This window comes from Abramis brama (assembly GCF_963993115.1).
Source record: "Abramis brama genome assembly, chromosome: 7".
NCBI lineage: Eukaryota > Metazoa > Chordata > Actinopteri > Cypriniformes > Leuciscidae > Abramis > Abramis brama.
The window spans coordinates 19,556,391-19,573,092 of NC_139969.1; the positions used below are offsets into that span (position 1 = coordinate 19,556,391).

At 37.6% G+C, this 16,702-nt stretch overlaps 1 protein-coding gene across 1 annotated transcript in view; it reads right to left on the reverse strand.

Moving 5' to 3' along the window:
• LOC311086337 (sickle tail protein homolog) overlaps positions 1–15,572 on the reverse strand; it is a 60,686-nt gene extending 45,114 nt beyond the window's left edge. The window contains exon 1 of the mRNA XM_084119155.1: positions 14,869–15,572. Coding sequence (XP_083975281.1) covers positions 14,869–15,049 — 181 coding nt within the window. The 5' untranslated portion in view covers positions 15,050–15,572. The remainder of the gene's footprint in view (positions 1–14,868) is intronic.
• Between the last annotated feature and the right edge of the window lie 1,130 nt (positions 15,573–16,702).

Genomic DNA, 16,702 nt, shown 5'->3' on the forward strand with positions numbered 1-16,702 from the left:
ATGTAACTTTAAAGTGCCCCTATTATGTTTTTTTGAATATTCCCTTTCATGCAGTGTGTAATAGCTGTTTGTGAATGTAACCATTCTACAAAGTTGTAAAGTCGAAAGTGGACGATAAATAAGTTATTGTCTCCCGACTCTGAACCATCTAAACGAGTCGCCTGTAATTCGAATCCCACTGCGTTACAGTTCTACGTCACTATATACAATCTACATTTGTATAATGCCCTTCTATGTTGTATGTTGTCCGCGAACAACTTCACCAGCCCTCAAACACGTCATTTTACTGACGACTGCTTCTCGAATCTCAGAGTTCATCGCAGGATTGCAAAACCCTTTTTATTTACCCAGTTTATTTGGACCATCTTGCTCCTCAGAATCACAACCTGTAAGTATGAATAATTATTGATGTGTATATTTTAACGGGTGTTCAAAATAAGCAATTTTGTGTTTTATATTGTGCAAGTTTCCGGCTAACTCACATTATTACTGTCTTACTGAAATAGTTCTGCTAATCTGCTGTAGGCCCACTATTTACCTACTGTGTCGATTAATGCAGATTGTCTGCTGTTCTTACTATTTTGAGATAAAGGAAGCAAGATTTGTTTTGCAAATTTTAATGTTACATCAGTCATTCACATTAGTGCTCAGCTACGCATACGCATGCCGTTATTGAAACGGTTAATACAGTTCCCGCATGTGCACCACAATAATTTAGAAATATACACATCAGTTTGTTGATGGACATACACTTGTTAATGCTGATGGTGAGGAATTAGTTGCAACATCTCATAATGTACCTCACAACGAGAAGTCACTGAAAAACGTCCTGCTCAAGTCATCCTTGCAATGGAGGTTCGGGTTGAATAACTAGTTCTTCCAATGTTTCATCATCGGACTCGTGTTTGGATTGATATGGTAAAATCGACGTCATCGTTACTGTCTTTACAGTGTGTACAATCGCTTAGGACTGAGCTGAGGAAGCCTCCTGAGCTGAAGTTCAGTTATGGTAATGGGCGTTTAGTTTCCAACACTCGCTGTAAGCGGTAGATCAATCGTAACAGACTGGGCTGTATGGCCAATCAGAGCAGAGTAGGCTCTCGGAAAGGAGGGATTTAGAGAGACTGATTCATCTGACGAGTCGTTTGAGAATCATTGAAAAATTAGGTGATGTGCAATATATATTATGAGAAAATTAAAGTGTTTTTTGACCTTTGATGCATGTAAACCTGTTGTAGGAAACCTCCAAAACAAAATTAGGAACCTTTGAAATAGCATAATAGGGGCACTTTAATAAAATGTAGAAACACAATACAATGTACCAATAAATGTATACTTCCTGTAAAAACAAGTGCCTGTTGCATGAATATCTGCTACTTCAAATGACATCAAATGTATTAAACAAACATTTGATGCTGTTGTTAGACATATTGAATGAGCCTTTCCTGCTCTCTAACTCAGCGCTGGTGGCACATTCGCGTCAAATACAAATCCTCCCTAAGTCAGCAAAGCATCGGAATGCAACCCATCCAGCACTCACTCACACAAATGCCTCGGCTCAAAAGATTTGGGCTGATGCATGGCCATCAGCATTTCAGCAAACCTCAACAACAATTAAGCCTCATCAACCAGTGCTATTTCATAGACCATTTAGCTGGCTCACAGTAGAGCCCTGCATTCTACCCCATTAGGACTCAAATCTCTGTTAATCTACAAATATCTGAAGTTGAACCCTGATTTCAATACTGTGACACCGTCTGCGCATAGCCAACTCATTACTGATAGCATGGCTCATATGCAGAGCATGTTAAATGGCATCCTGCATTATTCTGAAACAATACATTTTTTTATATATTGAAAATCTTATTTGACTATAGAAATTTTCAGAAATGAACCTCCTAATGTTTAATCAAAATGTAGACCATGTGAAACGACAAACTTCTCTCTGGTGTCCTATGCTGGATTTCTCCAATAATTTCGTCTGCTTAAACCCCGCCCCTTCACCGACCCTTTCAAAATCTATTCACAACAGTTAGATAGAACAAAGTTCAACTTTTTCACTTTTTCGATAATCCATTAAACTTGGATGTACGTCACAATTAGAAAAGATCTGTCGGTACTTACATTACATCGCAACTTTAATGAGGCTGTAAAGTTGTTAAAGCTACAAAGCCCAACCCACATAATTACCTAAATAATGTTCATCCGCAAATAATTTGCAGATTTTTTTATACTTCAACCACTAGAGGTACAAAAGTGAAGTATTGTAGGAATACTGGTGGAAGGATACTTTGCTATGACCGTTCCCAGCACTTGATTTGTTGCAATGCAGTGTTTTTAACAGACCGTAACAGACCATAGTTTGTGCTGAACTGGTTTAATACAAAAAACAAAACAAAAACAAAACAACAACTCATAATTAAGAAAACTCATTGTTATAATATTATCACCAAGAGTTTTCTCATTTTAAGGGCTTTGCTGCATCTAGTTGCAGTGTTTTCAACAGACCATAAAGCTATCAGACATCTTATTTCTTACTAAAGGACAGAACTTTAGATTAAACAGAGATGACTGCTTTATTGCTCTCTCTAATGCAAGAAACGATCACTTGGCCAGAATGTGTGAAAGTATATGACACAAATAACATCTTTACTGCAAATGAGGTGAGCACCACTCCACTTGCACATTTCACACTCTCGTTATGCCAATGTCAATCTATTGAAAGCGAGGTAGACAGAGCCAAAACACTGTTCCTGTTACTAAATCATACAAGCACATGTGTGGTTCGCCAAAATAAAGCACTACTCAAACTTTTTTTGAGTAGAGGAACAAGAAAAGTGAAAACTTTTGGCTCCATGCTGATACCTTTTTAGCAACTGCCAATTTTTCATTCCACGATCATTCTATTAAATTAATCAGCTGAAATGATACAAGCTCCCAATTCCTGAAAATTAATAACCTGAATATGAATTATATGACATGACCACATACTTCATCACTCATGGTGGTGCATAAATATGGATTTACCTTAAATACAACAGTACAACAGAGTGAGGTAGATTAAGTATGATAACATGCGCTTAGTGCCATAAACATATATTACATGCTTGTCATGTAAAAATGAACTTTCAAAATCTGAAATGTCACACTCAAAAAGCTTTGCAAAAATGCTGAAGTCTAAATAATTGTAGCACTTTTACTACAGGCTGATTGTGGTTGTTAAAACGTGCAATATAAATCTCAATGGCAAAGTTCAATATCTGCAAAGGAGTTCTTAAGCAGCAATACAAACATAAAACCGAAGCATCCCAAACTACAGTTTATGAAATGTGTGCCTATAAATAAATTGACATTTATAGGGGTAATTCAGTCCTACAAAAACTCACCAGCTGTAAATGTCCTCTGAGAAAGTTTGCATGTGCATCCTGCTCGGTGTGAGGCTCACACTGCCTCCCTCTATTAAATATACGAGTGTCTCGCTCACTTTTCAAACCACTGCTCTACTCTCTGCCCTTCAGAGCTGAAATGTATGTAAGTTAGACAGTGTGTGAATTAGAGATGCAGCAAAAAGGAGGGTCTATTGTAAGACTAACCTTTGTAAACTGTCAGCAAACACAGGACCGAGAGATCACTGACTAAAAGGCAAAGACATTTAAGAAGTGTTTATGTTTGTGGTTCCAGAGGGTTTGGACACAGGTTAAGGCATCAGGGGTTTAAGACAAAGAACACAATAAAGCCAATGAGAGCATTCCTTCACGTTTCAAAGCACAGCTCTCATTCTGTCAGCAAGGGGTTCGTTTTTCAGCAACAAACCCTACCTGTGACCCTGAACAGACAACAACAGAGGTTTCAACAACATTTTTAACAAAGTTTAAAGCAGTAGAGCTGCTATTTTGATCTCTGCACTGCCACCTTAATAAAGTGGGATAGCAAGATGTTTCTCAGAAGATGCTAAAAATTCCATCCCTCATTGTTTTTCATATCATATTTCCAACACCTGCCCATTGTTTGCATGAATTGGAAAGAGTTTTGCTTGTTTTAGTTAATCACCAATTTCCGTAGCTGGTTCCTCCACCCTCTCTTCCTGTCCATCCCCAGATAGAGCGAGAAAGAAAGAATCAACAAGGCTTTGAGCCAAAGCAACAATGCCTACTTGCAACATACTTTTATACTGTATTATACACTAACACTCAAAATGTTGGTGTTGTTAAGATGTTTTAAAGTGTTTTTAAACAATTCTCTTTAATATTGATAGATAAAAAACTGTAATATTATTACAATTTAAAATTAATATATTTATTAAACTGTACTTTATTTCTGTGATGGCAAAGCTGAATTTTCAGCAGACATTATTCCAGTGTCACATGATCCTTCAGAAATCATTCTAATATGCTGATAGACATAACACATATGATCTACATGTTAAGAGTCTCAAAATTACCAGCAGCTTTAATGTTCAAAACTGCACTTTTTATATCAAGTAACTTTCTCCCCACCCACTTTTAACATTTAAAAGAAAGACTGAGAACAAAGCGATAACAGTCCAACTATACAGTCCAATGGGCAAAACTGACATTTATATGAAGGGCTGCCCAGAGGACATCATATTTTTAGTCATTCCTCTTTCAGCACCATTAGATAGACACCAACAACACAGATAAAAGTCCCTGAGCAGGTCAGCTTTATTCTACCAATAAGAGACTTAAGAGCTGCCACAGCCAAGTTTATACCTCTAAGCTCTTCACTAATGGTATTCTGTTTCCAAGCTAACCCATGAGGAGGGTATAAATACACCAGGTCTCTAGGATACAAGACACACTCATGAAACTCTTTCAGACTTCAGGTTTTAGTAAAGGAGAATTGACTGCAAATCAGCGCCACTCAGCTTTGTTCAGTGTTCATGTACATGTCTGGTTTTGTTTTAGACTGTCTAAAACAATGTATTAGTGATGCCAATTGATTAAAAGAAATTAACATAAATTGCACAATTAAAGGCACAATATGTAACTTTTTTGCTTTAAAAATAGCAAAAATCACTATATCTATGTTATATATTATTTTTAGTTGTGTACTTACATTATCCCGACTGTCTCCAACAACTTTCAAACCAGGAGAAATTTGTAATTTAATTCGAGAAACGTCCCGTTTCTTTATTTCCGTTTTGTCGCCGCCAATGGCGTCATATCCGCGTTGTCCCTGGTTTCCGCTCGTGCTGCCATGGCAACCAGAGCTATGAACCAGAGCCGTCTGATAGTAACCAAAGCGACTGACGCGGACAACTTTGTAGTTCGCAATGTCTATCTGCACGCTGTTGTTGTTTCGTTCAAACATTATGGACCATGGCAAGCAGACTTTGGATAAAAAAAGGAGAACTAAAACGAGAATCAATATCAGCGCGGTGTTTTCGAGATGCCTAGAGCTCCCATGGACAGTATATAAACGAGAGCTCCACGTCCGAGACTTCGACTGCTCCCACATGTAACTTACTTTATTAAACAGGTGAGCACATTTACATAAAACTAATCAATGTTTTATAGTTCAACAATGATAAAATGTCAGAATATGATCTGTATGTTATTCTAATGTTGATCTAGCTTACTGCTAGTCTCATACAGACAGACTAACACATACATTTAAACACATTCAAATGCAGTTTAGTGTGATAGTGTAATGTTAGACCAAGTGAAACAGCGCTGCGTTACCTCACAAGTTTAATTTGTCTAATAAACTGACCTGTGAGTAGTAATTCTGCATGTAGTTCGGTAGAATGAAATGTCCATATTCCTTTTATATCCGAGGGACTCGCGTCGCGTTTGGAGCTGATAGCTGTCTCTTAGCAATCCCGAACTGCTTTATATCACAGTCATGATAAAAACATCGATGTATTCAGTCATCCATAAACATTATTAGATCGGTCGGCTTGACGTTGACGACAAGATCCATAATTCTTAGCAAATGTTGCGTCATCAATCTACGCCTTTGTTATTGTAAATAGATTAGCGACCCCTAGTGGAGAAAAATGCTATACTGTACCTTTAATCACACCTAACATTACAATTTGTAATATATTTTATATTGTAAAGCATGTTTTCACACTGAATGTCAAAATCATTGTAGAAACAATAATGACGGTATATTTTAAATATTTATTTTATCAAATACTATGAATGAAGGCCAGTATCACTGGTACCAATACTGATACTGATGTCAAATGGATTTTTCATTTCATCAATTTCTGGGGATAAAATTAGTAACTAAAGCCATTCAACATTAAAGCGGCGCTATGCAGTGTTTGGCCATTTCTTCGCTTTTTGCTCGCAGGTTTCTCTGTAGAGCTCCCCCTACAGCTTCGGAAAAGATATTTGACAACACTGTCGTAAAAACTTTGGCGACTCTCTCCTCCTCCAATCTTCTCACTCTGGTCATGTGCATTTGTTTTCAAAGAAGCCGGTGAACGCACGGAGCCATGTCCACTGAGGTATGATACACAGAAGGCTAGCATATAAATGTGTGCAGTGCCGTAAAGCAATTTGTTACATCGCGAGACCTGATATCATGCGATACTTCCTGACGCTGAGGCCGGCGGTAAAGTTGCAAGGATGTATTTTTCCGCTCACAGGCGCTAGGGGGAAGCGAGACGGCCACCATTCAACCCGAAAAAAGTAATATAACCATTCCAGTGACTCCGAAGCTGTTCAGTTGAGGTAAATTAAGCTAAAAAACCTTGCTTAGTTCCCCTTTAAATAATTGGAAGCCATCACTTTTAACATTTAACTAATAGACTTAAACAAATATAAACAACTTTTAATATAAAGGGCCTTTATGTAGAATTCAGAAACCCTTGTTATTAGCAAACACCGGTGGCCAGTCATAACTGATCATATCCAATCATAGCGCTATGGAGGTATTGCCTCCTCTCACGTGACTTTCCCCCATTCATTCTCAATTACCCCCCCATCAAACTCACCGCATGCTTTGGGGGGCGTGATTTCTTCCCCCAAACCAGTTCAGCTGAAACTCCACCCTGCAGCCGATTCTTAAGATTTTATTGGTCATGTCTGCCAATCACAGTACTGATTGCCCACACCAAACATTGATCACTAAACCTACCTGTCACTGTAACCTTAACCAATGAAATTAGCTGCACTGATGAAATGAAAATTGCACCTTTGAGGGTTTAAACTAAATGGGCTGTTGGACAGTGTTACTTTATAAATTATTACTTTATACATATTGTGATATTTGCGTTTTATTTTTGTAATATCGATTATTTTCTCATTCAGTTTTTTTGAGGAGACACTGTCTCCCTTGGCTCCTCGGAGGAAACGCCCCTGAGTCACTCATGAACTGATTTGTAGGAGACATAAAGGATGTATTTGAAGAACTGTCTCAGTCAGTGTTTTGATTTAAAAAAAAAAAAAGGCTGCCAAAAGAATGTGACACCTTAAAGCAGCACAGTGCAGGGAGGGACACAGATGTAATGGTGGTGGTGGAGGGTTTTCCTAGGTTGACAAAGCCAAGCTGATTGATCTAGTTCACTTGTGCCCTGGAGCAGGGTCCTCTGGACTGCCATGCTGCAATGGTTCACTACACTCTCAGTGAGCGTGTACAGCACACATCACAAACAACACAGATGAGCGGAGGAGAAATTCATTATGGTCCTGAGAAGGATCGTTCCTCTGCTGTTTGCTCCTGTGTAGAGCTTCTGACAGGGAGCAATGGTGAGGTGGTTAAAAGAGCAGGAATGAGGGACTCTGAGGAAATCTCTCTTTTTTTTAATGCTGTGCCTAAACAAGACATAATACTATCCTGTGGACTAGGCAGTGTACAGTACCAAATTACCAGCCTTTCTGGGCAGACTAACCAGTGACAAATGTAATCTAAATCTGTAATTTATCAACGGCTGAAAATGCCCATTATAACTTTTGGCTACAATGCAATGCATCCAGCTACAAAATGAATTCTTTTAAAATCACCTACATCGTACAAGACTTGCATTAAAACAGAAGGAATTTTACAGACTATACTTCTCTGATTCAGGTGGTTACAAAGATATATAAGAAAATGAAAAAGCACTCAAAACATTAGTATTTGTCGAGACAAGGGCTCAGACATGAACCCAAATATCTAGCTATAAAGAGGAACAGTGTGTCATGTTAAAAACAGTGGCTTTTGATCAATTAGATCTGGCTTGTTTGGCTGCAGTTGAAGCATTGGGAAATTTAGTGTTGTCCTTGTATGACAGCTACAAGATGCTTCTGTGATTTGACAGCATCTGTTGTAGTTATCTAAAAGGACAGTTGCAGCCAAGCATAAAGATGACGTATTCTGTTTTCATTGCTGTGCAATAAAAGCCATTTAAAAAAAGTTAAAGCTTCAGATGAGGATGCACATAATAAACTGTTCTCGATGCATGTGTACAGACCTCTGACAGAGCTTTTTCTTGCATGGGCAGTAATAAAGAGCTCAAGTTATGTACATTAGTTTGTTCTCATTATGCACCTTGAAGCAGTTTTTTAGGGTTTTGAGCTTGGAATGTTAATATTGTATTTAGTTTTGCTTTTTAATGTCAGGTCTCTCTCCTTATTGAAAGTTTCTAATGCTGGGTCCCTTGTCACCTATTTTGTAAATTTGCACTGTAACTTTTACTAAACTGGCATGACCGTTACTTACAAAAATGCCCTTAAAATAGCAAAACCAGCTATCTGGTGCTAAAGCCACAAAACCACCAAATGCATCTCATTCCTTGTCTGAGTGTGTGTGTGAAGAGCGAGAAACAACATACACGGCACGACGGCAGAGAAAGAGAAGAGGCAAACCAAACCACACTATTTTTTTAATTAAACATGACCTCCACCTTTGTTAATGTGTTACCTCAGGAAACTGTCTCCATTCAATACCACACACCACTCTTGCCAGTTACAACACTTATAGTGTGAAACATTGTGAATGTCTGATTAGTGTGACTTTACTCACGTCAGGCTATTTCAAAATAAACAAAATAAAATGAGCGACTTAAAGTCAGTGGCTTGTCAAACAACTGAAAATAGAACATAAACTTTGAAATCAGCTCTACAGAATTACTATTTTACACAGACTAGCCTCTGCTGGCAAATGGTCTGAAATTAATCTTCTTTCCTGACTATAATGAGTAGGAAATAAATTATCTGAGAAGAAGTATAGTGCAACCTGAGGAAGAGCTACTGCCGTCTTCTCCCTCCAGTCACCTCTAAGTCTCATTATTGCCCAATTTCGTTGTGGGGGGGATGTGTATCTTTAATAACTCAGTCTGAAGACGCCAAGCTAAGCATTCTGCAGTGTGGATCTTGGCCCACTCAAGTTTTGAAGTATCTGTGGTTCAACAGTGAGGACTGATATTCCTGGGCTCAGCAACTATATAAACGGACAAACTGAACTCGATTGGAGATTAGACTGAATGCATGCTCACAGCAGCTTTAAAATCGAAATCATTATCAGAAAATTGCACAGAAGTGGCCAGTATATTAACCCGCATTCTGCAGTTCTTCCATGCAGAACGTGCCACTGAATGGCAGGAATGTTAATTCAGTGGCACAGGATTGAATCTTTGGGAAAAAATAAGCTTCATAATTTCAAAAATCAATTTTATTTGATTTATTTTTATTTTTAGAAGAGGTTGTTGTGCTCTGCATTCTCTGTGTTTTCTGTACTGTTTTGCTCCAAAGCTGTGGAAACACTGAGAATGCTACAGCGCTAAGCTGGCAGCAGGGACAAAAATTAGGTTGGACAGGGCAGCAGAGAGGAACGGGACAAGACATGCACACATCCTGTGTGAGATCACACTGATGTCAAACCATATCGCTTCCTGCTGATTAAGCTGACGTAACGGTACATGAAGATCTGGCTAATTCCTGTATTACATTAGTGCATCAGAGGCAGATGTGGGGAGGTTATATAACTACAGAGCATCAAAGTTCAGTTCACTATAGCAAGATGAAGACATCTTAATTTTTCTGTGTACAATAAGCAGACTAGTAAGCTGATTTAGTGAAATTTTAAGCTTTGATGATAAAACAAACACATTTTGGAGTCACTAAAGTGTTTTCTAATGGTAGTGTAAACATCCTGTTTCTCTCTTATAGGGTTTATGGTGTGATGAGCATTAACTCTAGAGGAACTTTTTTTTTCTGAGAACTTTTAATTTTTGCCACACAGTTGCAGAGAAGGAAAATGTAATCCCACAATTTAGCAGATATGGGGCCCAAATGATCTCCAGCCTTGCATTTCTTCACCATTTCTTCTGTAGCCATCACTTTCTTTTGAAATGTATTTCTTATTCTTTTCCCCAAGCTAGCACAAAAAAGGCAATCATAATTTAAAGCAGTTACAAATAAAAAGTAGCTAGCTTGAAGTTACTTAAGGGCCGGGCTGGTAATTTGTGGGTGGGGGGTTATCCATGCAATAGCCTCTAAAAGCTATGCAAATTTCATAAATATAGTAATATTTTGTGAATCTATGGTTTGAAAATATAAGTTAAGTCAGTCTGAATGAGCCGTCTTAGAATGATTCTGATTTTCTAATGCTACATGTGGGAGAAATAAATAAACTGATTCACAAGTTTGAATCGGACTTTCCCATGCTAATAGGCTTTATGTTTAATGTCTCATCGCATCCGCTTGTCAGAGAAAGTGTTAACAGCAGTATGAACTGAAGGCAATATATATGGACTTTAAATAATCAGCTAACCTGGCCTATTTTAATTGTTGCCATTTTATTTAATTTTAAAATCCGAGTGTTAGTGAAAAGAAGATATCAATCGACATATGCAATGGACATCTTTGGACATGGATCATGGACAAGGCTCATATTTGGTAGCTCCTTTGAAGGCATCTTGAGTAAAAGAGCTCTATATTTATGAAGTGATCTGAATCGGATGCAATGCAACCTGTTTTACAGAATATGGAGGTTTTTTGCACATAACCCATTAGGAGAGAAAGAGAAAGGACCATTTAGGCCAGTGTGTTTGATTATTCTCTTGTTGGAAACGTTCCACCTACTGGAAAAACGGCATTAATATGAAACTAACTCATCTACTGTCACACAAGTTAGTAGTCTACAATTAGTTAGTGAACAAACCCTCAAATCTCAGGTGCAACTTTTGCTAAAAATGCAATTTGGAGATCAGCTGAATAGGAAAAAATACATTCTTTTTATAAACATGGGCTACAGTTCAGTGCACAGATAGCCACAAGAAAAGAGGCTTTAAAATTAGGTGGCAGCTCATGAGGGAAATTGGTGCTGCAGGTTTTTCAGAGGAATCTCTTTCAGCACATTTGGAGCCTCTGAGGGTAGAAAGAACTCTTAAGAGTCCACGCTGTGTTGGATTCTGTGCCTGTGGAAATGTCATGTACTGTATCTTCAGCAGCATGGCAGGATTGGTGCTGTCTCTGGAATAAATCTATGTTTTAACAGACCCGACAGAGGGAATGGGTGACAGCAGGGGCAGTGGTTTTAAGGCTGTGCCTTCAATCTCATACCTCTCTAAGCAGTGTGAGTGAAAATCACTGAAGTGAAAGAAAGGTATTTTGGCATTTGAAAGTCACTGGAGACTGATATAATAAATAGGCACTATACATGAATAAGTATAAATCATATAAGTCTGCAAAAATATTGGTGACATGTTTTGCGGGCGGAGCCTACCTGGTATAATGACAGTTCTGCAGTATCAGTCTATGGAAAAATAAATGTTTTTTATTTTAAGAAGAATAAATCTTTTTTATTTTAAGTAGAGTGCTGCAGCCGTGACTTCAAAACCCAGAAGACTAGTTCACAAATGGTTCCTATGGGTTTTTATAATGGTGTTTTTCAATTTATGAGTAAAATAAGCATAACTTGACAATACTTCACTCTTAAAAATAAAGATTCCAAAAGGGGGTGTTCGTATAGCGATGCCATATAATAACCATTTTGGCTCCCCAATAAACCTTTATATGGAGGTTTTTTCCTAACATAATTAAAATTAAAATTAAAATGCTTAAAAAGATCAAATAATAAATCAAAGTCTCAAAACAACTGTTTAAATGATAAATCAAATGGTCAAAATATTAAATAATAAATCAAACTCTCAAAATGGCTGCACAAATGATAATTCAAATGCTCAAATGCAATTTCATTTCCTCATTCGGATTTGATTTTTAATTTTCATTATCAACCCAGTATAAACCTGTCATAATTAAATCTATAAGTCAATGCTCAAATCATAAAACAAATGCTCAAATTATAAATCAAATGCTCAAACGGAAGCCGGAAATGATAAATCAAATGCAAATGAGGAATGTCAATAAAGTAGCGTGGGCGGAGTTTGAGAATTTGATTTATAATTTGAGCATTTGATTTATGATTTGATTTATGAATTTTAATTTGAATTATGTTAGGAAAAAACTTCCATACCTTTAAGTGAACAGTTTTGAAAAGAACCATATTTGTTTCAGTGTAACATTTTAATAATCTAAAGAACCCTTTTCCACTCTATAGAACCTTTTGTGCAATGGAAAGGTTCCATGGGTGTTAAAGGCTCTTCATGGAGCCTTTCAAGAGTGTTGGACATTTTAATCTACAACGTAAATTACACACACTAAACACCCATGTTGAAAAAGCACATTTTGAAGCTGTCTTTATTTAAAAAAAAAAAAAAAATCAGATTTTTCTAATAACTTACAATATAAGAACATTTTGGTGCGAGTGTGTGCAGTTTACATTGTAGAACAAAATGCCCAAGTATCATCAAGTTATGCTTACCACAGAACTTATTTTACTCAAAAATATATAGAGTGATACAGGGATGACATTAAAGCCTGGAAGACTTTCGCCACTTGTTCCCTCGAGATTTTCCTATGACGTTTTATAATGTGGTTTTTCAATTATGATTAAAATAAAGCCCAAACATAACTTGATAATTTGATAATTTGACGTTTTGTTCTACAGCGTAAACTGCTCACACCCCAAACTGTCTTATTTACTCGTTAGAAACATGCATAGGCCTACATTTTCAAAAATAAGCATAACTGGCTCAGAATTTGTGTTTTCGGTATGGGTGGGTGTAATGGTATTGTTGTTGAAAAAAATGTCCAAGTATTGTCAAATCATGTTTACCACAGGCTTTGTTTTAGGCCTACTCATAAACTGAAAAACCCAATTATTAAACCCCATAGGAAAATCTCAAGGGAACCAGGGGCAAATTAGTCTTCCATATTTTGACTTCATGGTTGTAGCACTCTATTGCAAGTTTATATCTCACAATTCTGACCTTTTTTTTGTAATTCCGAGCTTATATCTCATAATTCTGAGAAGAAAATTTTTTTTTTTTAGGTTTAAATATATGTTATACAGTAGATATAAATATTATTTAATGCTGTTACTGTAGGGCATTATGCCCCCTATGAACTGAATACTGTATGTGAATATTATGTGTAGATCTATTGCTTACATCAAATTCATGCTTTAAAATTATAGGGTAATTGTTGCAGGTTTCATCATTCCAGTCTGTCCATTTAATGGCTTGCAAACATAACGTTTAGCTTCAAAGGGCGTTTTCGACGACAGTGTTCTATAAAATCAAGACATACCTGTCAACACTCCCGTTTTTCCCAGGTTTCTCCCGTTTTTTAGCCCTATCTCCCAGACCCCTCCCGGTTTATTATTTCTCCCGGGAAAGTCCCATAATTTGCATGGCCCAAACTACTTTATGAATAATCGGACCAATATGTTTGTCTAATGTTGACCAGTTGCCAGATCTTGTATTAAATGCATTATATTCACACAATCCACACCATATACAATTTCAACCCGTTTGTCACCTCAACATTAACCCGAAAGCGAGCAAAATCCCCCCCCCAAATCTCACAAATCTCCCGGATTTTGAAAACCAAATGTTGACAGGTATGAATGAAGACCATCTTTTTTGCATTCTGATTCTGACAACCAAAGGCACAACAAAACTGACTGAGTTTGGACTGAATTACTCAGCTAAATTACCAAAGGGCATGTTTGATATGTGTGTTATTATTGTGGAACTTTGGATTACAAGGAAGGTAGTGGCTGATAACTGGCCAAAATTTGAATGAAATAATAAATAATAATATAAGTATAGCAAAACTAAACTGCTAAACTGACCTAATTAGAGCAGTGACAGTTCTTCAAAACTTTTGCCTATATAACCGAACTGTCAAACTTGCAAGTCAACTGTTCTGACATCAGCTCAGAGATCTTCTCATTACTGCTGTTCTCTCTGAACATCACATAGTTTTCTCAAATCTTTTTTGGGCCCAAATGTTGATACATCAGTGCACATAAGTACACAGATGTCATTGTTCATTTATTAAAATATAGCTGAGATTATAAAATCAACATAAATTGTCATTAAAATCAGTCTGAAATTGCATAGAGATCTTAAATCAGCTTTACAAATATAGCTGTGTTCATCTAAATATTCAAACACTTTCTAAAAACATGAGTAACTCAGTGAGTCTAGCTGAGAGTGGCTGGTTTGATAGCACCAATGAGATCAAGTGATTTGATCAAGAATTTGATGATGAGGAGGGGAATGTAACTCATCAGCAGAGTGAACAGTGAGGGTTAAAGCCCTGTCTTAATCTCCCCATATAGAGGGGGTATCAGCCAAACTATACAAGCGCACTCATGTGCTGCAGTCAGGAATTACTGGACAATAGCTCCTCAGACGAGCTATCTAAACTAATGGCGGAAATGTAATCATCTGTATGCGTGTACATGGTCATGTGTAATATTTTGTAGCGTGACATATACAAATACATTTAATCAATATAATAACAAGCTATAGTGCTAACATTTAGATTTATGAAGCAGTAATACCTGGATTGGATCCCACTGGATTGGTGGCAGAAGACTTCTGGGTTGGTCTGGATCTCACCAGGTTGCCCTCACTGCCAGCCCTCATCAACCTCTCCCCGACGACCAGCATGTGTGAACGGTTCCCTTGAGGTTCCTTTCGGGATTGCTTGGAGGGTTTGACCAGACGTGAAGGTTTGGACATCTCTCTAGGTTCTCCTTAAGCACTCTCGTTAGGGATTTTTCCAAAATTCTGAAACTGCACTCACCTTCACCTGTCCAAACTTTGCCGATAACCTGACATCCAACTAATTAATTTGCTGCTGTTCTCTGTTCAAATTAATTCTTTCTCTGATGAATACTGGAGAGTGAAACCAGTTGAAGTAGTTGAGGAGTCCTTGGAGACCATATGCTCAGCTTGAGGCAGCACAGTGAAGACACAACTGAATGCTTGAAAAACTGGATCATTGGAAGAGCTGAGGTTGATAAACTCTCTCGCTATGTAGAAACGCACAGCATGCTGATGTCTAATCACTTCTCCCGCTTTGGAGAAATGATCCTCCTAATAATCCTTCACCAGGCAAGCATCAGGCTCTAATCAACTTGACTTGTGTAGTTGCTGGTGAATCACAGTGCTCTTAATGCAGATGTAATCTCTGTGTTAAGTCGCCATGCAGATTAAACCAAGGAGCCAGCAGAGATGATCACTGTGTGTCAGTTGCTTTCCTATTGCTGTGCATGCAGACCAGAGCCACAGCTAAGTCACATTCGGGCATAGAGAGAGAGAGAGAGAGAGAGAGAGAGAGAGAGGGGGGGATAGAGAGGAGAGAGATTTACTCCCATATGTATGGTTGTGATAGGCTAGGAGCTCCCTCCCCACCTTATCCTCATTTAGTGAGTATGTTATACTGCTCTTGAATGATTAGCACACAGGTAAACTATCTATGTTGAATGAACTTATCTGTCTGTCTGTCTGTCTGTCATGCTTTCAAAATGCTTCTGGTTTGCAATTTTGGGAGGTAATGTTACACTGACTCTGTTTTACACCTCATGTTGAACTTGCATAACATCATTTCACACATCCAAGATGATTTTCTCATGTTATGTTGACGTAAGTCTGCCCCCATCTGGATCATGTTACTATGGATCTGGAGCTGAGGGAGCAATATTATTTTAAAGTTAACTGAGTAACTGTCACGCTATTCGATAATGGAACAGTTCAGGTCATTAAAGACTTATAAAAAAACTAAAAAAAACTGAAGCTATAAGAAATAAAAAAAAATTACTCAAAACAATAAATGTTGCAGCAAAGAAGGCAGTCCTCCTACTAAGTCTCTCCCATTCCCCTCTGGAGTTACACTAAAATAAACCAGAATAAGGGATGGAGAAGAGTGATGAGACTGATTGTGCTTCAAAGCCTGTAAGGGAAGAGAGGATCTTTAACAATAACTATCTGCTCTTCATGCATACTAATACAGTGCAGAACCAATTCATAATCAAGAATGTTTAGAGTTATTTAAAACAAAAATATCTTGGCATGAGCCAATATTTTTAATTGGGATGAGTGCTCAACTATAGCTGTTCGCATGGATGTTTTTACATATGCACTGAAATATTTACAGTCATCAACATACTGTGCATTTGAACTTAGGGTGCATTGAATGGTGTGTTCTTCTAACCACTGTGCTGCTATATATGGCACCAATAAGAGTATATATTCTTTGTCTTTTAGACTTTTGTACTTTTGAGCATATAGTAAGAGAATTCACCAGTATTAGATTATTCTACTGTACCAATGCCATTTCCGTATACCATATTCTTCTAGCATGCTAACAGTATTTCCATGTAAGTACAGTAT